The following is a 27,309-nucleotide window of genomic DNA, read 5'->3' on the forward strand; positions in this document are numbered from 1 at the left end:
GCACATCTTGTTCGTTTCATTTCAAATCCATTGTGGTGGTGTATAGAGCCAAAAAATATTAGAATTGTGTTGCTGTCCCAATATTTATGGACCTGACTGTATATATATTGGTATCCCCGTAGGGGCTGCTGAAAGTTGTGGCCCACCTGTCACCCTGCCCAGCCCAGCATTCACTTCCCAATCACCTTGAAGACAATGAACTGTCCATGTGCTTGTTTTTGTATTTTTTATTGAGGGATTTGAACTTGGATAGGGATGGGAATATATGGGATGCCCAGTAGAACGAGCAATTGGTTGATTGTATCTCAATCGATTGGGACAACTATATACACTTTACAGCTCCAGTCTCCTTTAGCACAACACTTGCTTTCAGACTGTTTCTCTTTCTCTCTCTCTCCTGCACAACTCTTCACTTCCAGGTACAGCTAGCACATGGTTAGGGATGAGCCGAACACCCCCCGGTTCGGTTCACATCAAGTACATGCAAGTGGACCGAAAGTTTGCGCGAACATTCGAACACCATTAAAGTCTATGGGACTCGAACGTGAGAAATGAAAAGTGCAAATTTTAAAGGCTAATATGCAAGTTATTGTCCTAAAAAGGGTTTGGGGACCCGGGTCCTGCCCCTGGGGGTATGTATCAATGCAAAAGAAAGTTTTAAAAACGGCCGTTTTTTCGGGAGCAGTGATTTTAATGATGCTTAAAATGAAAAAATAAAAGTGAAATATTTCTTTAAATATCGTACCTGGGGGGTGTCTATAGTATGCCTGTAAAGTGGCGCGTGTTTCCCGTGTTTAGAACAGTCCCTGCACAAAATGACATTTCTAAAGGAATAAAAGCCATTCAAAACTGCTTGCAGCTGTAATAATGTCGGGACATGAACATTTTTGAGAAAAATGGCATGGGTAACCCCCCAGCCCATTACCAGGCCATTTCTGTCTTGTATGGATATTAAAGGGAACCCCGCACCCAAATTAAAAAAAGAAAAGGCGTGGGGCCCCCAGGCCCTATATACTCTGAACAGCAGTATACAGGCGGTCCCCGGGTTACAAACAAGATAGGGACTGTAGGTTTAGTGGGTACAGTAGTGTAGTGGGTAGCACTCTCGCCTAGCAGTAAAAAGGGTCACTGGTTTGAATCCCAACCAAGACACTACCTGCCTGGAGTTTTTATGTTCTCCCTGTGCCTGCGTGGGTTTCCTCCGGGTACTCTGGTTTCCTCCCACACTCCAAAGACATGCTGGTAGATTAATTGGCTTCTGTTCAAAATTGGCTCTAGTATATGAATGTGAGTTGGGGACCTTGGATTGTGGGCTCCTTGAGGGTAGGGACCAATGTGGGTGTATGATGTATGTGTGGAGTGCTGCGTGAATTGGCGGCGCTATATGGGTACCTTAAATAAAATAGGGATGATTGTAGTCACGCACCCACACTCACTCAGGTTGAACTGGATGGACTGGTGTCATTATTCAACCTTACTAACTATGTAACTATGTAACTCTATGTAAGTTGAATCTGTTTGTAATTTGGAACAGGTACATTTTATATGTGTAGCTCCAGCCAAAAAAAATCTATTTTTAAGTATTTTGGATAACATAGGGAAGGGTTATCATCACCCCTGTAACATTTGTTTTGCTGTCTGTGCCCCTGTTCAGAAGATTTCACCTCACTTTCTGTCCCAATGACAATTGGATTTTGAAAATTTGGGGTTTTTAGGGAAACAAGGATTGGTGATAATAAAGCATCAGTGGAGACACCTTTTTCCCATAATAACTCCTACAGGAGAGAATTTCCCTTCCTAGGGGTAGATTTCCTCTCACTTCCTGTTGTCTCCCTCCGTTTGTAAGTAGGAGTCATTTGTAAGTCGATTGTTTGAAAGTAGGGGACCGCCTGTATATACTATACGGCCTGCCCTATATACTCTGCATAAATGGGCCTTAGGTGTTGGTGGTACCAGAACACTGTAAACCCTCACAGTTACTCTTGGTGGGCGCTGGAACGGGCCCTGCTGTAAAATATTATATCAAGAATTGTAATTACATGCCCCTGTTGAACAGGGTCAGAAAAATTGGGCCTTTCGTGGTGGTGTGGTGACGTTGCTACAACACTGTAAGCCTTCACAGTTACTCTTGGTGGGCGCAGGAACGGGCCCTGCTGTGAAATATTAGATCAAAAATTGTAGTTACACTCCCCTGTTAAACAGGGGCAGAAAATTGGATCTTAGGCAGTGGCGGTGGTGCCACAACACTGTAACCCCTCACAGAATCTGTTGTTGAGCATAGGAACGAGCCCTGCTGTGAAATATTAGATCAAAAATTGTAATTACGTGCCCCTGTCAAACAGGGGCAGAAAAATTGGGCCTTAGGCACTGGTGCTGGTGCCACAACACTGCAACCCCTCACAGATACTCTAGTTGAGCGCAGGAACGTTTCCTGCTGCGAAATATTACAGCAAAAATTCTAGTTAAGCGCCCCTGTTATACAGGGGCAGAAAAATTGGGCCTTAGGCTGCGGTGGTGGTGCCACAACACTGCAACCCCTCACAGATATTCTAGTTGAGCGTAGGAATGAGCCCTGCTGCAAAAAATTACAGCAAAAATTGTAATTACACGCCCTTGTTAAACAGGGGCAGAAAAATTGGGCTTTAGGCACTGGTGCTGATGCCACAACACTGCAACCCCTCACAGATACTCTAGTTGAGTGCAGGAATGAGCTCTGCTGCAAAATATTACAGCAATACAGGGGCAGAAAAATTGCGCTTTAGGCACTGGTGGTGGTGCCCAGAACCAAAAATGTTCTTAGAAGCTATCAACATGAACATTAAAAAAACAAAGGGAGAGAAGCGCCTCTAAGTAAACAGTTTATTAAATGGATAAAATAAACAGTAGCCACTTACATGTGAAAATACAGCGATGCATGAAGCAGGTGGATGTGTATCAGAGAATGTGGCATAAGAAGGAGCCGTTTCCGAGGAGTCTCTCGAGTCCGTACTGGAATACGGCAGGGAGCCGGGATGGAACACAGCCAGTCCTGCAGAGGAGAGGAGCAGCCAACCAGAGAAAACCGCGTGTGACGTCAATTACTGTGGGGAACACAACACATTTCAGAGCATGCGCAAGGTCCGTGGGGCGCATGCGCGCTCCTTTCTCAAGTTTCTCCTTTCCTTTATCAAAATGAACATTGAGGAGGAATAGGATAGTCACTCAGCATAACAGGATAGTCACTCAGCATCAGCATAGGCAGTCTTCAAGGGATCTCACATTCATGAAAAAATGAATCGGTTACATCAGCATCAGGTGCTTGGTAGCTGGTGATCCAAGACTGATTCATTTTTATGAAGGTGAGCCGATCAACTGAGTCTGTGGACAGGCGCACTCTGTAATCAGTTACAAAGCCTCCAGCAGCACTGAATGTGCGTTCAGATAGAACGCTGGATGCAGGACAGGCCAGTAGCATACTGTGCAAGCTCTGGCCAGTGATCCATCCTCAAGACCCAGTAACCCAGTGGATTTTCGGTTGGAAAGGTCTCCAAGTCTGATCTTGCCCCAAGGTATTCCTGCACCATGTAAATCAGATGCTGGCGATAGTTACTCGAACCGATCAGACCTTGGGGCTGCGGACTAAAAATTTGTCTGAACGCATCGGTCAGACGGCCACCTTCTCCACTGCTCCTTCTGTGACTGACCAAAGGCTCAGTAACACGTTGTCCAGGAGGACCAGGAAATTGTAACCTCCCAGGCTCTGGAAACGCATTGCACAAACCTTTCTGCAAGGCCTCCCAAAGATGTTTCATCCTCTGCTCCCTCTGCGAAGGCTGGATAAGTTCCGCAACCTTATCCTTGTAACGTGGATCAAGAAGGGTTGCCAGCCAGTACTGATCCCTCTCCTTGATACCACAAATCTGAGGGTCCTTTCGCAGGCTTTGCAGGATCAGGGAGGACATGCATCGTAGGTTTGCTGAGGCATTCGGTCCGGAGTCCTCTGGGTCACTAAGGACGACATGATCCGCAGCCACCTCCTCCCAGCCACGTACAAGGCCATGGGTTTCCGGGGACTGAAAATGATCCCTTGAAGACTGCTGCTGATGCTGAGTGCCAGGCTCCACCTCCATGCTGACACAATCCTCCTCCTCCTCTTCCTGTGTGATAGGCGGGCCTGCAGGAATACTGTCTAGATAAAGGGGGCCTTGAGAGGTAAGGAAGTCCTCCTCTTCCTCCCTCTGTTCTGCCTCAAGTGCCCTGTCCATTATTTCATGCAGCGTGTGCTCAAATAGGAAGACAAGGGGGACAGTGGACAGTATCACTGATGCATGCTCTATCACTGCTCACCCTCCTCGTGGCCTCCTCAAATGGTGACAGGACAGTCCATGCATCCTTGATACTTAGCCACTGGCGTGGCGAAAAAAGCCAAGCTCCCCTGACCCTGTCCTGGTGCCATACTCGCACAGGTACTCATTGATTGCCCTCTGCTGCGTGTGCAGCTGCTGCAGCATTGCCAACGTTGAGTTTCACCTGGTGGGCATGTCACAGATGAGGCGGTTCTTGGGCAGGTTGCATTCCTTTTGAAGGTCAGCCAGCCGAGCACTGGCATTATATGACCGGCGGAAATGCCCACAGACTTTCCTGGCCTGCCTCAGGAGATCCTGTAAGCCCGGGTACCTGCACAAGAACCGCTGCACCACCAAATTAAGGATGTGAGCCAAACAGGGAACATGGGTCAAGTGTCCCTGTCGGAGGGCGGAGAGGAGGTTGGTGCCATTGTCGCAAACCACCATTCCTGGCTGAAGATGGCGTAGCGTCAACCACCTCTGAACCTGCCCCTGCAGAGCTGCCAGAATCTCTGCCCCAGTGTGGCTCCTGTCCCCTAAGCAGACCAACTCAAGCACCGCATGGCATCTTTTTACATGAGTGCTTGCTTATCCCGTAGAACGCCTACGGAGCACCGCTGGTTCCGAGGACAAATCTGCACAGGAAGAGGCCATAGAGGAAGAAGAAGAGGGGGGTGGAGGAGAGAGGTGTAGCAGAATCACCACTACCAGCATTTTGGAAGCGTGGTGGCGGAACAAGCTCCAACATTACTGCACTCTGTCCTGTATCCTTCTCAGCTGCCAGCAGACCCAGTGCACCATGAAAGAAAGGTAACGTCCCTGTCCATGCGTGCTGGACCATGAGTCAGCGTAATATGCACCTTACCACTGACCGCCTTGTCCAACGAGGCCAAGACATTGCCTTTCACATGCCGATAGAGAGCCGGAATGGCCTTCCGAGAAAAAAAATGGCGTTTGGGAACCTGCCACTGAGGTACCGCACATTCCACAAATTCTCGAAAGGGGGCAGAGTCTACCAGCTGAAAAGGCAGCAGTTATAAATGCTAGCAATTTCGCCAAAATAGCATTCAGCCGCTGAGCATGTGGATGGCTGGGACCGAATTTCTTTTGATGGTTTAGCAACTGGGGTAGGGAAATTTGCCCACTACAATCGGATTTAAGTGTACCGCTAGCAGATTGCCCGCAAGTGCTTGGGACACCTAATTCTACACCTTCATTCCTCTCAGTGCAGGTCTCTGAGAGGACTCAAGGTATAGTGGGGTTGGAGATCTCAGCTGATGAGGAGCAAGGAGAGGTCCGCCTTATGCTTTGGTGTGGGTCTTTTAAGTACTGTTGCCAACGGACTGCATGGGAGCTCGACATATGTCTGGTCAAGCATGTGGTGCCCAAGCGGCTGCTGTTTTGGCCACTGACCAGGACATTTTATAGATAGGCAACTCCTATCCTCTTATTGATTAGTGGTTCCAAATTATTAATAACTACTGCAGTAGGGAACAGACACAAAAGATACACTCAGCATCTTTCCAAATAACTGTTCTGCTTTATTATGACGCAATTGAAGGTTTTTATACACATGACTACGTAGGTATCACTATAATATTACATTTGTACTCTTGTGGTAACAAGGGGCGTTACATAGGCAGGCTAATTCTAATCAGGACTCGAAAGAATGTAAACATGTACTGAAAACATTATTAGTGCCGTGTGCACAGTGAGGGCAGTATGTAATACATACAAAATAGAATACAATTATATACAGAACTTACAAATTTCCATTACAGTCTCCCCTCTTTTGATCAATATTTTGATCACTAACCACACCTGCTATCACCTTTAACCTGGAACCTCCACATGCTTAGGTGGAGGTAGTCCTGGCCAAAGAGGCAAAAACTCCATTGTGGAAAAAATAATAGCTGAGCAGCTTTTTCATTACAAAATGACTTTTCATTGTGAAAAACAAATGATTGATAAGACATATTTACAGAGTACTGGCTGTACACTCCTGTGGCCAGAATGGCCTTCTAGCTGAATTGCTGGCATGCTGACTTATCAGCACATGTAAACACAGACAATTCTACATAAAATGGAAGATGTACAAAAGACAAATATGTCTTCAACATGGCTGAACTGCTTTTCAAATCACATTTTATATATATATATATATTTATTAGGGGTGCGCATCTTCACTGGTCTCACGATTCGATTACGATTATCTGGTCAATGATTCGATTCGATTCTGCGATGCATCACGATGCATCACGATTACTGACGAGCTCCCACTTCCACTTGGGCTGCCTAGGCTGCCCTTCCTCCCTTCTGGGACACATCACAGTTCCCAAATGATTGCCTGGCTATGCAGGAAAGCGCAGTGAGACATGCGCACAGTTCCCTGTACTGTCTCTGTGCTGACCAGTGTCAGCTGGTGCTCAAAATTTTTGGGAGGGCGCAAACAAACTGAAAAATACTGAACCTCCCCCATCAAACGCAGTCACTTGTGCCCGTCAAACACAGCCACCTGTTCCCGTGAAACGCAGCCACCTGTTCCCGTCAAATGCAGCCACTTGTGCCCGTCAAACACAGCCATTTGTGCCCGTCAAACACAGCCACTTGTGCCCGTCAAATGCGGCCACCTGTGCCCATCAAACGCAGCCACCTGTGCCCTTTAAACGCAGCCACCTGTGCCCGTCAAATGCGCCACTTGTGCCCGTCAAACGCGCCACTTGTGCCCGTCAAACACAGCCACCTGTTCCTATCAAACACAGCCACTTGTGCCCGTCAAACGCAGCCACTTGTGCCCATCAAACGCAGCCACCTGTGCCTGTCAAACGCAGCCACCTGTGCCCGTCAAATGCAGCCACTTGTGCCCGTCAAACGAAGCCACCTGTGCCCGTCAAATGCAGCCACTTGTGCCCATTAAATGTAGCCATCACTAACCCCCCCCCCCCCCACAATGCACAGGCCACCACTGGTGGTGACAGTTCCTTGGCATTCCTGTTTGCACCTTCCAGCACACTAGAAGTTAACAGTGGAATGTGCACAGGATAGCCAGGGACCTGTCAGCATGGAGCGTGAGGTGTAATGTTACTGTTGTTAAAATGACTTTCTTTTAATAAATGCTGTGTTACAATGGATGATATGCCCCGCTGTACTGTATGTGCTTTTTAAAAAACTGTCACTTCATACCGAATTTCATTGTAGTACGAAATATCCCGCTCATGTGACTCCCGCCCCTCTCCTCTCTCCGCCCGCTCTCCTCTCACGTCTCACGTCTCCTGAGTCCTGACATCAGCGGGGAATTCTCAGCCCCGCCCGCTGACTATAGGTATCGTATCAGAAGAGAGGTGGGCGGGACTGAGAATTCCCCGCTGACGTCAGAGCTCAGGAGAGTAGAGAGGAGAGCGGAGAGGGGCGGGACGGGATGGGAGTCACTTGAGCGGGATATTTCGTACAACAGTGAAATTCGGTATGAAGTGACATAGTTTTTTAAAAAGCACATACACAGTACAGCCAGCGGGGCACATCATCCATTGTAACACAGAATTTATTAAAAGAATGTAATTTTAAAAATACACTCCGAATGTATTCCCGGGAGGGGCGGAGCTAGTCGCCATGACCCTCCCGGGCAGAAGACAGTGACAACATAACATATAACTACCAATCAGGGCTTTTTTTCTCAAACAATAGGTGCTGGAACGTAACCACGGCCCACAAAAACCCTCCCCCTACACACACCCTCCAAATCACATCAAATAATGGGTGTGTTCAGTCAAATTTCACGAAAACAGTAGGAGGGTCTTAAAGGGGCATTAAATACCAGGATTGCATTACATACAGAGTGCAGAGCTGTCACTCGTAAACACAGAAACCAGACTTCTGTGTTTACAAGTGATTGTCGTGAGCAGACACCAAGGGGTCTAAGCCAGAGGTGGTGGAACTAAGTTCCACCAAGTTCCCCCTGAAAAAAAGCCCTGCTACCAATCAATACAGTTCGAATAAGGGGAGTAAAATGGTACCCTTTGTCCCTAAAATGCCTTACCGATCAAGGAAGTCTGATAACTCAAATGTAAGCAAAAGGCTTACCTCAGCCGGCTGATTATCAGAAATTCCCGGATAGTCTCAAGCTCCTCATTTCGGATTCTCAGGGTCACCTGTAAACCCCTCCTGGCTGGCTCGCCACTTGACCAGAACATTTTATAGATAGGCAACTCCTATCCTCATATTGATTAGTGGTTCCAAATTATTATTAATTACTGCAGTAGGGAACAGACACAAAAACACTCAGCATCTTTCCAAATAATTGTTCTGCTTTATTATGACGCAATTGAAGGTTTTTATACACATGACTACGTAGGTATCACTATAATATTACATTTGTAAGTTTATGGTAACAAGGTGTGTTACATAGGCAGGCTAATTCTAATCAGGACTCGAAAGAATGTAAACATGTACTGAAAACATTATTAGTGCCGTGTGCACAGTGAGGGCAGTGTGCAATACATACAAAATAGAATACAATTATATACAGAACTTACAAATTTCCATTACAGCCACACTTGATACGCTTCAGACATATGTTGCAAACAGCAACGGTGCGATCTGCTGCACATGTCTCAAAAAAAGGCCCACACCAAAGAACTTTTGAAAAAACGCGCGGAGTCAGCAGCGCCCTGCACATGCGGAGCTCTGCGGTGTGATGCAGTCGGTTGGCTGTCCTTAAGCTGGCCCCTGGAGGGCTATCCTGCCTTGTTGGAGATGTGCCTCCTCCTCCTACTCCTCCTCTCTTCTATCAGGCACCCACGTAGAGTCAGTGACCTCATCATCCCCTCCCTCCTCGCCACTGGAGCAAAACTGGCTGTATGCTGCAGCTGGGAAACATGACTGCCAGTTTCTTGTTCTTCTTGGGCACCCCCTCTCTCTGCGCTCACGTTACTACCTTCATCCTCAACCTGGGTACCATCATCGGAGCCTTCAAAACGCTGCGCATCCTCCTGCAGCATGTACCCGACACTGTGGTCGAACAGTTCTGGGGACTCCTCAGGACAGGATGGTGGGGCTAGGGAAGGAGTGACTGATGCCATTGAGCCAATGGAATAGGCTGCTTTGGCAGCCAAACATCTCTTGGGTGACAGAGGATGAGGTGGATAAGGATGGCTTTGAGATCCACTCTACCAACTCTTCTGCATGTTGTGGCTCAACACAGCCAGCTGTCGAAAAAAAGGACAAGTGTGCCCCACAACCACGTGCTGAGGATGCACCGTGTCCACGACCAGCACTGTTGGATGTAGACACAGAGCCTGCTTGCCCTCTTTTAGTGGCATGTGAGCATCTGCCTTTCCTTGGTGGCCTTCCAGACATGCTGTAAAATTGGATTAGCAAAACACTGCCTGAAGTTTACTAGAAAAATTACACCAGGAATGACCTGCAGTCAGGTATAGACTTGGCTAGACTAGAATGCAGTGGATATATATGTAGGAGACTGTGTATATACAAAATATCTTTATGCACTGCAGATCACTGAATCACCTGCCTGGCCTGCCTGAAAGTGTCTTTAAATACATACACCAGAAATGGCCTATAGTCAGGTATAGGCTTGGCTAGACTAGAATGCAGTGGATATATATGTAGGAGACAGTATATATATTTTATGCACTGCAGATCACTGAATCACTTGCCTGCCTGCCTGAAAGTGTATTTGAAAACGTACACCAGCAATGGCCTGCAGTCAGATATAGGCTTGGCTAGACTGGAATGCAGTGGCTATACAGTATATATGTTGGAGACTGTAAATATTGAATGCACTGCAGATCACTGAATCACTTGCCTGCCTGCCTCAAAGTGTATTTGAAAACGTACACCAGCAATGGCCTGCAGTCAGATATAGGCATGGCTAGACTGGAATGCAGTGGATATATATATGTTGGAGACTGTATATATATTTAATGCACTGCAGATCACTGAATCACTTGCCTGCCTGAAAGTGTATTTGAAAACGTACACCAGCAATGGCCTGCAGTCATATATAGACTTGGCTAGACTAGAATGGAGTGTATATATAATTGTAGGAGACAGTATATATATTTTATGCACTGCAGATCACTGAATAACCTGCCTGGCCTGCCTGCCTGCCTGCCTGAAAGTGTATTTGAATACGTACACCAGGAATGGCCTGCAGTCAGATCTAGCTACAGTATATACTAAATACACTGCAGCTAACTGAATAAACTGCCTGCTCAAAGTAAATGAAATGACACTCTCTCTCCACCAAGAACACACTACACAAGGCCGACATGCAGGCGGCCTTATATAGTGTGGGGCGTGGACTTAACCCCCTGAGCCATAATTGGCCAAAGGCACCCTGCCTTTGGCCAATTATGGCTCTCTTTGCTGACGGGGCTGTGATTGGCCAAAGCATGTGGGTCATAGTGCATGCTTGGCCAATCATCAGCCAGCAATGCACTGCGATGCCGGAGTGCATTATGGGACGTGACACGCAGCTCGAATTTGGCACGAATGCCCCATAATGTTGGATCTTCATCGATTGATCGAACAGCTGATGTTTGCGTCAAACTCATGTTTGACTCGAACAGAAAGCTCATCCCTAACACATGGTTAGGCCCAACATTGACTCAGTCAGGCCCTAGAAATTGCCATTTGCAGGCAGGGACCGCGGGCCCCATTAATCCTTTTGGAAGAAAACCTTCTGGCCTTCAGGAAGAAGCTCAAGACCCATCTGTTCTGAACACCCAGATGGACACTAGCGGCAAAAGCGCCTTGAGGTGATTTACTTTGCATATGTAGCGCTATACAAGTTATTCATTCATTCATTCATTCATTCATTCATTCATTCATATAGCAACAGAATAGAAAGTCTTTGTGTGCTAGCTGACCTATGGTGGACTACTGCTCCCAGTCAGCCCTCTTCAGGCCCTGCCAGTCCTCCTGGCTGCTGCTGCCTGACTCCACTGCCCCTGATATTGCAATCCTTACTGGCTCCACACCCAGCTCTGACTGTTTTCTCCCAGTCCTCTCTGGCATGCCTCTCCAGTCCTCCCGATAGCACATGTCATTTACCAGCCCGCTTGGCTGCAAACTGGTGGTTCCCTCCTGAACACTTGCCCAGCAGTACTAGCTTCTTCTGTTCTCTGACTCCTCTCTGTGCCTCCTGTTCAGATCCTTCATGTGTTCTTGAAGAGATCTGTCCTGCACCCGAGTCCCAGGCCCAAGGTCATCCCTCCCCGAATGGGGAGCTCCCTCAAAGGCCCCAACAGCCTAGTACTCCATCCTCTGTTCTTCCACCCGACAACTCCTCCCCAGCTGGGCTGACCCTGGGTATAGGCCTACCCCCTGCCAATCCTAGTTGGGGATTGGTCAGGGCTCCCTGAGACACCCTAGACAGTTCCACCTCTCTTCCCTGCCTCTTTTCTAGAACCCTCTAGATGGAAAAGGGAGGTGACGGTGGAATGATGCTGTCTGTGAGTCACCAGCCTATACTGAGCCAATCCCAGCCCACACAGGTCAAAACAAACAGGCCGAGCTTCCAGCTAGGCCTGCCTAAATTTGCCTGTTCTAACCAAAAATATTACCTATAGCCCCTAGCTAAGAAGAGGGTGCTATATTATATATATATATATATATATGAAATAAAATAAATAGTAAGACAAGTGCTAATAATTAAAATAAGAGGAGACTGTCCTCAAAATTTAATCTTTCTTTTCTTTTCGCTAGCTTAGCTGGGGCCCCATCTTTGACGGTTTTGATGAATTTTGGTTAGGTCCTTCTAAAGGTATTTGTAAGTTGATACTCTAGAAAAGAACGGAAACACTAATGGGTGAAGATAATTTGAAACAAGCTTCAATAGGAGGAGAGATTAGGATGAATTTTATTTCATTTGGATGTCCTAAAGCAAGTGATATAGCATTATCTGTTTGTTTCTGTACTTTGTGTAAAATGGGTTTGAGAACCCTATCTCACCAATCTTTGTTTGCTGGTCTTAATAGTGAAGGGACCCCTTTCAGCTTTATAGCTCCAGACAGATTGACCTGATGTATGAGGTATGATGAGGGACCACCAGGTCCATACTGACATGTATAGACTATAAGTGATGTTTGCCAAGTAGTGTTGGGTAAATGGTTCGGGCCGAGCATAAGTTCGGTCCAAACATTTGCTGTTCAGCAAACACCCGAATTGTCAGGGTATTCGACCATTTGTTTGGTCAACTGAACTCCCCACGCACAGTGCATTGGAAGCCCTGATTGGCTGAAGCAGTGAAGGCTTTTCCCAATCAGAGCACAGAAAACTGTCAGAGCCATGATTGGAGAAAATAATGATGTTTGTGCCCAATCATGGCTCATTGTTCATAGACCCACCCCACACTATAAAAGGTTCCTTCCCAGAGCAGCCATTTGCAGCGTGACATACAGTATATTGAAGTGCATTAGTTCATTTGAAGTAGGTTAGTGCACTTTTACTGCAGTATATTGAAGTGCGCCAGTGCAGTTTTACTGCAGTAGGGGAGAACACTGGTAAACAACAAATTGGCAGTTATGTTCTCCCAGCCACAGCGTATTGCCAAGTTGGCTCCAGTGATGATGAGGATGGAGGAGATGATGATGATGATGAGGTCACTGTCGTGACTTGGGTGTCGGATAGAGCAGAGGAGGAAAATGAGGGTGAGGCACAACCCCAACGAGGCAGCCATCATGAAAGTAGAGAGCAGTCACCCTATTCTATCACATTGTGGAGCTGTTTTCTCCCGGCCCACTTCCCAGCTATCTGGGCCTTTTTTAGGACATGTGCAGGCAATCACACTGTTGCAATTTTCAAACTTGGCCTCAAGCATATCAAGCATACCAGCATACCAGCCATTTGGATACCACATGCTTGACAAGGCATTTCATTTCCCACCACTCAGCCCATTGGCAAGAGCACCTGAAAGCCACACAAAGGGGATGCAATTCTGCTCCTCCTCACTCCTCGCCTTTCAGGTCTACCCCCCGCTATATCTCATGACCTCTCAACAGCCTCCATTGACAGGGATGATGGTATAGCGAAGGGTGTCACGGGTCCTTGCAGCACTTCTGCCAGCAGCACACCACCAGCTGCAGCAGGCTAATTTCTCGGCCCCAGTTGCTGCAGCAAAAAACAAAAATACAGTCACTGCCACCTACATGCCCAGCATCTAAATTCCAGCTTGTGCAAATAAAGAAAGCTGGCACGGAATTAATTTAAATGCAATTTTTTTTCTTTATAAATATCAGTTTTGCTGCAGCAGGTTCTATACACAGTACTGATGCGCCACTTTATAGACAGACTAAGGGGACCCCCAGGCACTATATTAAAAAAAATGTTTCATTTTTATTGTTTCACTTTAAGCATCAGTAAATCACTGCTCACTTACAAATTATCTTTTTTACAAACTTTTTTTCATTGATGCATGTCCCCCAGGGCAGTACCCGGGCCCCCATACCCTTTTTATGCCCAATAACTTGCATATAAGACTTCAAAATGGGCACTTTTGATTTTTCCAGTTCTTCAATAGGGTTTGTTGCTTGGCTCTGAACTTTTGCGATGTTTGAAAGTTCTGACGCAAACCGAAACGGGGGGGGGGTGTGTTAGGCCCATCTCTATTGGCAAGACTTGGCTTGACTCATTGAGAAGTCCTCACGTTAAATCAGAGAGGTGTATACAGAAATATACTATCTAACTCCCTTCAAGAAATGACTACTGGCTACACCTTGTTGTAATGGTACTCGCGAGAGAAACTGACAACTCACCCTGGAATTGTTGCTGACTATTCAAGATGGCTGCCATTCTTTATTTTCTAAGGTAATGGTGGCACCCTGTACATAGTGAACTCTTGAGCCCTGCATCCTGTATGTAGCACACTCTTGAGCCTTTTACCCTGCACATAGCGGAATCCTAAGTCCTGCACCTTGTGTGTAGTGCACCTCTGAGGCGTGCACTTTGTACGTAGCGCACTCCTGAGACCTGCATACTGTACGTAGGTCACTCCTGGGCCCTGCAGCATGTACATAGCATACTTCTGATTTCTGCACTCTATACGTAGCGCACTCCTGAGCTCTGTTCTCTGCATGTACAGTACTCCTGGACTTTGCACTCTGTATGTAGTGCACTCCTGAACCCTGAACACTAATCAACCCTGCACTCTGTACATAGCACACTCCTAAACCCTGCACTCTCTATGTACTGACCTCCCAGGCACTGCACGCTGTACATAGCACCCTCCTGAACCCTGCACTCTGCACTCTGTATGCAGTGTATGCCTGAACCCTGTGCATAACACACTCCTGGTATTTAACAATGTCTTTTTAAGACCCTCTAAATTTTAGTCCAATTTGGCCACACCCTCCCTTTGATATGGTATGCTCTCCCACTGCGGGGGTAGCTTGTGGAGGGGGCATGGTTGAGTTCCTCCACCTATTCACATAGAAAAAAGGCCTGATTATTATTATTATTATTATTATTATTATTTATCTTTAACAGGCTGCCTTAAGGATGAGTTTTCAGTGTAGCATCAGCATGTCCACCAGATTATTTTTGTGTATTATACCACCCACAACGTAACGCAGTCTCTATAAATCGCTGCAGTTCATCATTTCTTTTCCACAGGAGCCACAGAAGGCATTGGTAAAGCATACGCAGAGGAGCTGGCAAGTCATGGTATCAACATCATCTTGGTCAGCCGCAACCCTGAGAAGCTTAAGAAAGTATCTGATGCCATTGCTGCGACTTACAAAGTAAAAACTCAGTTCATAGTGGCTGATTTCAGCCTGGGATGTGAAGTCTATCCACATATTAAGGAGGCTCTGAGAAATGTAGAAGTGGGTATTTTAGTTAACAATGTTGGAGTATCCTATGATTACCCACAGATCACTACAGAGGTTTTAGAAGACAAACCATGGGAGATCATTAATGTCAATATTGGAGCAGCTGTCATGATGGTTCATATAGTTCTTCCAGGGATGGTACAGAGGAAGAGAGGAGCCATTATTAATGTGTCCTCTGGATCTTGTTGCAGACCCAGCCCTCTAATGAATATTTATGCATCTTCCAAGGTAACGTATCTACCTGACTAATTGTGAGCACATTGCAGAAAAAGAAGAAGTATAATTTACATTTTGTATATAAGCTTGATCATTGTAGTTTCATGTAGGCTTTAGCATGCTAATTTCAAAAGTTATTTTATTTTAATTATGCAGCTTTCAATAAAAATAATACCTGGTGGTCCTGCCATGAAGGTTCTTTTATAGGCACTTTCTGTACAGGGTAACTCCCAATTGTTCTTGTGTGTTGTCACCCTGTATCAAGCAGGGTACACTTTTTTTTTATTGGTTGAACAGATGGTTTTGTGTCTTTTTTTTAACCTCACTATCTATGTAACACTGCACATGTATGTTCCACTGTGGTCACAATTAGGAAACTCACAGAAAATGACCTGCAGCAGTTGCTGTTAACATGCATGTAGGCAGGAAATGGTTGTGAAGAGGCTGCCAGAAATCAACAGTGAATATATGCAACAAAGGATGAAATAAATGTTAAAACGGTATTATTTTTTTAAAAGGTGATTGCTTCTGATACACAGTGTTTTAGCAAATTCAATGTTTTTCATTTAGGGTTTACATGTACTTTAACTACTTCATCACTCAGGACAGACATACAAATCCTGCTCCATTTGCTTCTTCCCTGGTCACAACAGCCAGTGAAAATGATACCTGAAACCAAAACTGATGAAATCCTTGTTATCACTTCCAGGTTTTTACTAGCTAGGGGAGGTCAGAAAACAGAAATTTGCTTGTTATTCTCCCTACTACCGAGCGACTCCAACCATGCTGGGTCCATAGGTGGTTGAATAAGTAACTATTCCAATGTCTGTGGGAGTGATGATCCCTTCCATTTAAAAGCCAACATTTGGCTTGTGAAGTTGCTGCAATGTCAGCGGTGTGTGTAAAAGCCCTCGCTGCTGCCTGTGCAAGCCTTAGGTCAGTGGCATCAAAGGACAGGATATACCAATCTGACAGGTTCCTGTGAGGTTAGAAGAAATGATGCTATCACATATGGAGAAGTAATCTGCTAAAGGTACATGTTTTTACTGATCTGCTGAGTCACAGTAATTATTTTTCCTGACGCCTTCAGGGCAGCACACACTGGGTTGTGACTCCGCCCCCACAACCTGACAGGATTGGTTAGCTATAAATTTGAAGGGGAGACACCCCGCTGCATTCTCTTTTCTATCCTCTCCTGACAAATTGGGATAAGCAAGGTTGCTCCTGTTTTCAAGATTAAAGAAAAAGCCTCTTATCACACTCGCCCCAGCAGGTTCAAGCCTCTCCTGTTTGGAAGTCCCTCCTGTACAGTCTCTAAAGGAGCTTCTATGGAGGGAACCCCCGGTCTGGTGGTCTCAGGGGGCGTCTGGATGCCTGGCACAGTAAGCTTTAAAGAAGCCTCATATATTGCAGTGGTCTCCTCTCTATTATGCCTGTCCTTTTTTCCCTTTATCATATTAGGTTTTTCCCCCTGCTGCAGGGGATTGCTGGCACCTGTTGTCCACCACTGTGGAACCGTCATGGCCACCGACGCTCCTCCTCCGCTCTGCACGCTCTCTATTGTGCCCAGAGTCAGGTTACTGCCTTGGGAAGGTTATGCCCTTTTCCAAGATGGCGCCGAAGCGTTCAGGGCGCTCTGTGCATGCGTGGGAGCATCATTTTGCCACGACGGCGGCGCCAAATTTAAAAACACAGGCATTCTCTGTGTTTTTGCTGAGCTAATCAAAAAAACTTGGATTTCGCTGTATGTTTCCCTGCTTTGCCAGAGACTAACTCAGCTAACTCAGGTAAGTCGGATCAGCTTCTCCAGACTCTCTTCAGCCTTTAAAAAAAAAAAAATTTAAATAAGTAAATTAAAAAAAAAAAAAAAATTTTTTTCCCTATTCCTCTTCAGACTTCCTGTCACTATTTCTATGGAGACCACTGCCGGCACAGACCACCATCAGCAAACAAGGTAAGAGGCCATCTGTCATTGGTAAGTATTGAAGAAGGGGAGAGAAAAAGAGAGCCAGACCACTAACGCTGCGTCTTTGGCAGCCCTACCAGGTCAAGAGCCACAAGTTCAAGGCATGGAAGAAGATTGAAGAAGAAGTCAAGCAGGAGGTCCCGCAGAAGCTGTTCAAGATCTTCCTCCCGCCACTGAAGACATAGCCGCTCACGTCACAGCCGCTCACGCCAGAGCCGCCACACCCGTCCTGCAGCAAACGCTTGCTGGGTATGCGGCGCGCCGGCCTTGCCAGATAAACTAGCCTGACGATCCTGCTTCAATGAGGCAACAAAGGAAAAAGAATTAGACGCAAGAGTGGCTACGGAGCTCATAAGAGAATCTGTACGAAAATCCATAAGGGAGACAACGGCACCACTAACGGATAGGCCTACTCCCAGCACATCGGCAGCAGATGTCCATCAACCCCAGGCATCAGAATCTTCCTCAGGAGATGAGGACCAGGAGATGTCAGCAGGCTTTGATTTTTCCCTTGTAGAGCCTTTTGCAAAATCAGTTAAGGAAGTGATCGGCTGGGAAGAAGATAAAGTGGAACCGCAGAAAGTTCGGAAATATTTCCCAAATTTAAGAAAAGATCCTGAAAACTTCCCTTTTATAGGTTAACTGGAAGATCTAATTAAAGATGAGTGGGAAAGATCTGATAAGCGGTCCAGTCTCACCAACAGGCAAAGATGTATCCTTTGAAAGAGTCGAAAGTCAGCTCGTTGATGAACGTCCTCGTCGGTGACTCCTCCTTGATGCGTCTTGCACGCCATGTCACTGTGCCTATTGAGGATGCAGTTTCCTTTCGGGATGTTCTTGATCGGAAATTGGATCTGGAATTGAAAAAAGCATTTTCCACGGCTGGGGGCGCTTGCAGGCCAGCAATTACCACAGCAGCAGTGGCTAAAGCCATATCAGGTTGGGCAACCCAGGTGGAGAAGGACCTTCAGGACGGCACTGAATTGGACAAAATAATCTCTTCTCTTCAGGAGATCAAGTTGGCAGGCAACTTCATGGCAGAAGCCTCAGTCGATATTATAAGATCCTCAGCAAGATCAATGCTAGCCTCAGTCACGGCAAGAAGGGCTCTGTGGCTGAAACCATGGATGGCCGATACTGCATCTAAAACAAACTGGTGCAGAATTCCATACAATGGCTCAAACCTGTTCGGGTCTAAATTGGACGCCGCTATCTCCAAGGTAACAGGAGGGAAGTCGGGATTAATGCCCTCAGACAGGAGACCCAAGGCCCAAAAGGGTCCGTCCTACAGACGTAACCTTCCCGATAAATACAAGGAAGCTAGATCCTACCGCCCCGGTAGGGAGTTTAGAAGGGACTGGAAAAATACAAGACCTTCCTTCCTGAGGATGCAGGAGTCCAAGCCTACCCCGGCAGGGGAGCAGCAGAAGTCCTTTTGAAGATTCGCCTGCCCACCCAGCACAGTTGGGCGCCAGGCTCAAGAACTTTGTACAGATCTGGTCAAGTCATATAAAGGATCTGTGGACTCTATCCACAATCAGATTTGGACACAAATGGAAGTTTATGGGCAGACTCCCGGGAAATCACTTCCAATCAACCAGACTGCCATCTTCACTAAACAAAAGGAAGTTACTAATAAAATATATAGTAGGATTGAAGCAAAAAGGATCAATTCTGGAAGTTCCATCAGGTCAAAAGGGGAGGGGTTTCTATTCCCCCCTATTTTTGGTAAAGAAGAAGACCGGGGACTTACGCCCTGTATTGGATTTAAAAAATCTCAACAGGAACATCAAAATAGAGGCTTTCAAAATGGAGAGCCTTCAGTCCATAATTCTGGCAGTGAACCTGGGCGACTGGATGCTATCAGTAGATTTATCAGACGCTTACCTACATATTCCGATTAATCCCGCCTTTCAAAAGTTCCTCCGATTCGCCATCAACAAATGCCACTTCCAATTCCAGTGCCTCCCTTTCGGCATCTTGTCGGCTCCCAGGACATTCACCAAGGTTCTCCTACCCTTGATTGCATCCCTTAGGGAAAAGGGTCTTCGAGCCCACCATTATTTGGACGACATCCTGCTCTTAGCAGAAAGTCGAGAAACTTTGTTGTGTCATTGGAAGATCCTACTCATGACTCTCCAGGACTTTGGTTGGCTAGTCAATTGGAAAAAGAGCAGTCTGCAACCCACGCAAAATATGGTATTTCTGGGAGCGGATCTGAACACCAAATTGAACAGGGTACAACTCCCTCAAGAGAAGGTCCAGCCTCTAATACAGAAGATGCGGAGATTACTGTCAGCGAGGCATCTACCAGCCAGAACCTGTTTAAGTGTCCTAGGCTCCATGTCTGCAACTCTACCCATGGTGCAGTGGTCACAATGGCACATGAGAGTCCTGCAAAACTCCTTTCTAAGGCAGTGGGATGGAGTATCGATGCATCAGACCATTACCATTTCCAAACCAATGAAGCAATCAGTATGGTGGTGGACACACTCTACCAACCTCAGAAGATACAGGCCGATAGTTCCTCCAGACCCGGTAATAGTCACTTTGAATGCCTGCCAGAGCGGCTGGGGAGCCCACTTTCAAGATCAAGCAGCGCAGGGCCAATGGCGGTTCCAGGCCCAGGGTATAGTATCAAATATACTGGAACTCAAGGCAGCTTTCCAGGCTCTCATGGCATTTGCACCAGCCCTCAGAGGGAAGAACGTGCTTATCCGGATGGACAACAAGGTGGCAGTGTCCTATATCCAGAAGCAGGGGAGTACCAAGAGTCTCACACTGATGGAGGAAGTCCATCCTATCTTGGAATGGGCACAGGCACACCTAACAGACTTAAAGGCAATATATGTTCCTGCGGCACAAAACATGTTAGCCGATTATCTGAGTCGAGAGACTCTCTCGAACAACGAATGATCCTTGAGCCTCCAGGCCTTTTCACTTCTTACGGAAACATGGGGAATGGCAGAGGTCAAACTAGCAGCCACACCTGCGAATACAAAGTGTCGGAGTTTTTTGTCAAGAGCGTCATTCCCTTCAGCCGAGGGAATAGATTGTCTAATTCACCCATGGAACTTAAGGTTGGGGTAGATATTCCCTGCAACCCCGTTAATTGCAAGATTCCTGTCCAGGCTCCGGAGATCCTCAGCCACAGTAATCGCAGTAATCCCACTTTGGCCGAGAAGACCATGGTTTACGACCCTATTGCAGCTCAGCCTTCAACCTCCAATCCCTCTTACGGTAACCCCGAATCTGCTATTTCGAGGCCAATTTCTACACCAATCTGCAGAGAAGTTGCATCTGACGGCCTGGAAGTTGAAAGGACTAGGGTAAGGGAACAAGGCTGTTCTCAGGAAGTAATATCAACCCTGATGCAAGCCAGGAAGAATACCACCAACACCACCTATACAAGAATTTGGAGCAAGTTCTTTTTAATTGCACAGCAGAAGGGATGGGACCCCATTGCTCCAGAACCTTCTCAAATCTTAGAGTTCCTCCATTCAGGAATCGACAAAGGCTTAAGTTCAAGTATCCGCTTTGTCGGCCAAAACAGGCACTAGATGGGCATTACATCCTCTGGTAATCCAATTCCTGAGAGCCTGTCTGAAAATCAAACCTCCCAAGAAACCAGTTTTTCCATCATGGGATCCCTCAGTAGTTCTCGATGGCTTCACCAATCCTCCTTTTACTCCATCTGAATCAATCTCACTGTGGGATTTAACTCTAAAACTGTCTTTTCTCATTGCAATTACATCAGCAAAGAGGGTATCTGAAATCCAAGCACTGATGGCATCAGAACCTTACTTGGTATTCTTCCCTGATAAAGTAGTTCTAAGACCTTCAGACCACTTCATCCCGAAGGTAGCAACTTTCTTTCCACTACAACCAAGACATTGTCTTACCATCCTTTACTAATGATCAAGGTGAACCTCATCCTCTGGATGTTAAAACAACCATCATTAGTTACCTTGCGGCTAGGAAGACGGATGCCCTCATGGTCATCCCCCAATGAAACAGACGAGGTCAAGTGGCTACTTCACGTACTATCGCCTCCTGGTTAGTCAAATCCATCAAGAAGGCATACTCCATTCGCCATCTGGCAATTCCTGAAGGCATCAGGGCTCACTCGACCAGGGCAGTGGCTACCTCCTGGGCAGCATATTGCAGGGTCTTACCAGAGATAATTTTCAAAGCAGCGACTTGGTCCTTCAGACACACTTTCATCTCTCACTATAGAGTGGACTCTGCTCACTTGGCTATGGCAGACTTCGGTAGATCCGTTGTTAGAGCCAATTCTTCCGCATTATAAGGAATAAATATTATTTTCTTGCACCCACCCGACTGGCGAGTTATTTCCAAGTGTGTGCTGCCATGAAGGCGTCAGGAAAACGGAAAATTGTATACTCACCTTTCCGTAATTTTCCTTTCCTGGCGCATCTTCATGGCAGCATACAGATTCCCACCCCATTTTATGGTGATGTATTTACAGAGAATGTAGCAGGGTGTCTCCCCTTCAAATTTATAGCTAACCAATTCTGTCAGGTTGTGGAGGCGGAGTCACAACCCAGTGTGTGCTGCCATGAAGATGCGTCAGGAAAAGAAAATTACGGAAAGGTGAGTATACAATTTTCCGTTTTTCTGTTCACAGACAAATTAAGTATAGGGCTGTTTTTTGCATATGTGACCCTCAGTAGACATAATATGGCCCCTCAAGATTTGTAGTTTTGGATGGAGTAAGTAAGGGTTAGAACCCTAATCAATTCATTGTTTCCTGTCCTTGGGGAGATTTCACTTCCAGTCCCAGGGACACAACAGGAAATGAGACAAAATCTCTATAAGGGAAGGGAACACCCCCCCCCCCCCCCCCGACAACGGAAAATTAATCATCCCGACCTGTTCTGGTGACAACTCCAACATTTTGGATTTTCCATCTTCTGTGACAATGGCCAATAGGACAAATACAGAAGGTTAATCCAGCCTTAAATGAGACAGACATAAAATCGTGACAGAAGTCATAGCCCCTCCCTTTCCTGAACTTAAAAAAAAAGTGAAAATGTTTTACTATTTATACACTTTTGTTTCCACGAAATGCAGACTTTTTTCTTTTTGCATTTGACATACCTGCTATTGAGTATAAGGATTGTTTATACAATGTATACCAAATCATGTTAATTTAGATTGATGTTCTCTCTTTACAGTCTTTTATGGATTCATTTTCTCGAGCTCTACATTATGAATATGCTTCCAAGGGAATCTTTGTTCAGAGCTTAGTCTCATATTTTGTAAAGACCAGTATGACAGCATCTAGTACATTCTTGAAGACAAAGCCATTACTTGTTCCTGAAGCTAAGGATTATGTTCGTCAAGCAGTAAGAACTATTGGAATATCACGGAGAACAGCAGGACACTTGTCTCACTCTATCCAGGTGAGGATTATAGAAAGTACAAATGTGGTGTAAAGTTTGGGGAACCAGCTAGATCGCAGGACACAGGCTTTTCACTCAAAAGGAGATTTATTGAACTTAAATAGCTTTACAGCAGCAAAACAAAAGAAAAAGGTTTCAGTCTCACCGACTTGCAAAGTCCAGAATTGCTATTGCAGTTAAGCAGTCCTTAGTTTCTGTTGCAGGTAGATTCCCCTAGCAAGAGGCTTCCAGGCAGGACACTGCTGTTCACTATTGCTGCACACCAAAAAACACCATCCACCATCCACATTCTCCTCTACACTCCTCCACACCCTCTCTAACTTCCTGTCTTGTTTTAAACCCACTTCCTCTGACAGGTGAGTTAACCCTTTTTTTTGTTCCCTTAAAGGGAGCACAGTCCAAACAGAGGGGAAACATAGCGTCCTTCCAGGACCCAGCCACGGCGTCCTGTACAGTGGGTACAGGACAGCATACTATACCACACCAGTACATAGACAGGTTCATCCAGTGCAGAAATGTAGAACTGCACTCCACTCCTCCCCAGGCCCTACTACAAATGCATGATGTAGAATAGGTGTATCGCCCTGTGCCTATTTGCCTATTCTTTGACCCTTGCTATGGTTGCCTGTAGTTGGCATGGAGTATGCACTCTAGAAAACAAAAGGACAAGCTGCTGCTCACCTGGAACAAGAACTGTCAGTGCAGGATCTGTAAGGAACTGTGCTCTGTAGGCCGATCCTCATGTCATGAATGAATCAGCAACCACGGTAAGGCACATGCGACTCCTTATTTCAATCCAGGATAAAATAGATATAAAGTTTCCTCCATGCTCACATGTTTCCACCCTACACAGGCCTTATTCTTAAATCCTTTACAATGTATCTGTGTCTCCCTCACTGATCCTCTGCTGACAATGAGGTAGTTAAGAGTTTATTACTTTGCACCTGGGCTGATGGGAGTGGATTGGAGGGGGAGTTTTTAAATAAGATCTAATTGCCACCTCCTAATGCTAAGACTAAGGCCGACCATACACAGTTGAACCTCCTGAAATTCGAACCATTACTGGGCAGGCTGAATGTACCAAGTTGATCGATCGATCAACTTGGGTACAACCAGCCTGCCAGATTCGCGTACGATTATAGCAAGCGGCTGCTATAACCGCTAGCAGTATTCACCGTCTTCCCCCGGTGGGGACAGCTTGCAGGAAAGAAATCTGCTCTGTGTATGGCCGGCCTAATGCCCGTGTAGGGCGGAGATGCATGAGCATGGAGGAAACTTTGCATATTTTTATCCCGGTTTGAAATAAAGATTTAAATGTGCCTTGTAGTGATTGTCTTTTTTATTTATTAATAACATGGGGTGTGTACTGCACATGCATGACCAAACTCTTGCTTTCTAGCAGGTAGAAGGTAGTTGTGCGTGCACAGTGTGTATTTCATGTCAGCTTTGGGTGGATGGGCTGAAGAATGGGCTTGTTGGAGCACCGTGTGATAGCAGTAGCTGCAGCCCACTGGTGACCAGCCACCGATCTGGTGGCACTGGTCATAAGACTAGTATTAAAATATTGCACAGGGCCTAATCATCCTTGCAATGGGCACTAAAACATGTGTTTCTGCAATGAATTGCTAAGCACCTGCTCTATGGGCATTGTGGTGCCATTCATTGTGAATGGTACCCCAGTACAATATTACAGTACAGCCAAATGCACCACAGTATAGCGCAATGCAAGTGCAGCTCAGTTTACACTCTGGCACAGGTCCTGTGTGCTGGGATGACTGAACTCCTGCGTATAAGCAAGAATCTTGTGCAACCAATCTGTTGAAGATGAGGTAAGTATTACGGACTTTAGTTCCGCTTTAATGCATCGCAAACTATAGCTGACCATAGACAATTTGAATCTCGGTCAGTTCAGCAGGGACCAACTGAGATTTGAACCATGTATAGACAGGCTGAATGTACCCTCGTTGATTAATCAATCAACTTGGGTACAACCAGCCTGTCAGATTTAACATGCGACTATACTGCTAGCGGCTATAGTAGCCTCTAGCAAATCATTGTGTTCTCTCGGTGGGGTCTTCTCCCCCCACCAGGAGAACACAATAGTTCCACGCGAGGGATTCCCCCATCATGTTTATGGTGGAATTGAGTGGTTTTCTTTCCTGCACGAAGGATGTTGGTATTGTTCCTCAATATGGTAATTTTTAGGCAATCGTTGTGCTTCCCATGTTTTTTAGTGCTATTTAGCGTTCCTCAGTATTTTATAGTTTTTATATAAACTGGATATGCCCCTTTGTGTTTACTTCACCTACATTCATTTTAGAGTATCCTATATTTTTTTGTTTATTTATTTTACCCTACCCTGCCTTTGATGTTATAACTGATGTACTGTATATATCTCTCATAATATGTGTGATGCACCCTAAATTATTTTAAAGATTTTACCGTTTTATTCATATTACTACCTGAGTTCACTGTGATGTGTTCAGGATAGTTATTTCATATTTTAGGAACATCTGTGGTTATGACAGTTCTTTGCGTGTACTCTAATCCGAGATGTATGCTGATATCAGTGCTAAGGCACTTATCTCATCCGGTCGTTTTTTAACCTTAAAAAATTTTATACATTTTCTTAATTCTTGCAATTTTTTAATTATGCTTCTTAATTTTTAATATATTATAACAAAAATTTTCTTTATTATTATGAATAAAAATTGATTTTATATTATTTTTTGTGCTCTCCAATAGGGATGAGCTTCGTGTTCGAGTCGAACCCATGTTCGACTCGAACATCGGCTGTTCGATCGTTCGCCGAATTGCGAACGTTATGGGCCGTTCGCGCTAAATTCGTGTGGCGCGTCACGGCCCATAATTCACTGCGGCATCGCAGTGCATTGCTGGCTGATGATTGGCCAAGCATGCACTATGACCCGCATGCTTGGCCAATCACAGCGCTGTCAGTAGAGAGAGCTGTAATTGGCCAAAGCCAGGGTGGCTTTGGCCAATTATGGCTCAGGGGATTTAGTACACACCCCACACTATATAAGGCCGCCTGCACGGCGGCCCTGTGTAGTGTGTGTTCCGGTGTGCTGAGAGATAGAGAGAGAGAGAGACAGTGTCATTTGATTTGAGTTAGATAGATTAGGCAGAACAGTCAGTCAGTTAGCTGCACTTACAGTGTATTGTGTATATATATGCATCCCAGGTGTTGCATATATATATATACACTGTATTCAGTTTAGCTAGATCCGTTCCTGTTATCTTCTATCTAGACTATTTACATTTAATGCAGTGCGTCCTGCTCACAGTGTTCAGCTAGATCCGTTCCTGCTATTTACATTTAGTGCAGTGCGTCCTGCTCACAGTGTTCAGCTAGATCCGTTCCTGTTATCTTCTAGACTATTTACATTTAGTGTAGTGCGTCCTGCTCACAGTGTTCAGCTAGATCCGTTCCTGCTATTTACATTTAGTGCAGTGCGTCCTGCTCACAGTGTTCAGCTAGATCCGTTCCTGCTATTTACATTTAGTGCAGTGCGTCCTGCTCACAGTGTTCAGCTAGATCCGTTCCTGCTATTTACATTTAGTGCAGTGCGTCCTGCTCACAGTGTTCAGCTAGATCCGTTCCTGCTATTTACATTTAGTGCAGTGCGTCCTGCTCACAGTGTTCAGCTAGATCCGTTCCTGTTATCTTCTAGACTATTTACATTTAGTGCAGTGCGTCCTGCTCACAGTGTTCAGCTAGATCCGTTCCTGTTATCTTCTAGACTATTTACATTTAGTGCAGTGCGTCCTGCTCACAGTGTTCAGCTAGATCCGTTCCTGCTATTTACATTTAGTGCAGTGCGTCCTGCTCACAGTGTTCAGCTAGATCCGTTCCTGTTAAATTCCTACTGACCGGCAGGCTTGTCTGGTTACAGTATATAAAGCTACCTGAAGAAAATTACAGGTGTTCTATTTGATCCTATTAGTACCACGGTCAGGCAGCTAGACTATTTACATTTAGTACAGTGCGTCCTGCTCACAGTGTTCAGCTAGATCCGTTCCTGTTATCTTCCTACTGACAGGCAGGCTTGTCTGGTTACAGTATATAAAGCTACCTGAAGAAAATTACAGGTGTTCTATTTGATCCTATTAGTACCACGGTCAGGCAGCTAGACTATTTACATTTAGTACAGTGCGTCCTGCTCACAGTGTACAGCTAGATCCGTTCCTGTTATCTTCCTACTGACAGGCAGGCTTGTCTGGTTACAGTATATAAAGCTACCTGAAGAAAATTACAGGTGTTCTATTTGATCCTATTAGTACCACGGTCAGGCAGCTAGACTATTTACATTTAGTACAGTGCGTCCTGCTCACAGTGTACAGCTAGATCCGTTCCTGTTATCTTCCTACTGACAGGCAGGCTTGTCTGGTTACAGTATATAAAGCTACCTGAAGAAAATTACAGGTGTTCTATTTGATCCTATTAGTACCACGGTCAGGCAGCTAGACTATTTACATTTAGTACAGTGCGTCCTGCTCACAGTGTTCAG

At 45.7% G+C, this 27,309-nt stretch overlaps 1 protein-coding gene across 2 annotated transcripts in view; it reads left to right on the plus strand.

Moving 5' to 3' along the window:
• Positions 1-27,309, plus strand: part of LOC141111651 (inactive hydroxysteroid dehydrogenase-like protein 1) — a 63,329-nt gene that overhangs the window by 18,210 nt on the left and 17,810 nt on the right. For both annotated transcript variants that reach the window (XM_073603804.1, XM_073603805.1), the window contains exons 3-4: positions 14,955-15,400; positions 22,553-22,780. In XM_073603804.1, coding sequence (XP_073459905.1) covers positions 14,955-15,400; positions 22,553-22,780 — 674 coding nt within the window. The remainder of the gene's footprint in view (positions 1-14,954; positions 15,401-22,552; positions 22,781-27,309) is intronic.

Source organism: Aquarana catesbeiana, linkage group LG11, assembly GCF_042186555.1.
Source record: "Aquarana catesbeiana isolate 2022-GZ linkage group LG11, ASM4218655v1, whole genome shotgun sequence".
NCBI lineage: Eukaryota > Metazoa > Chordata > Amphibia > Anura > Ranidae > Aquarana > Aquarana catesbeiana.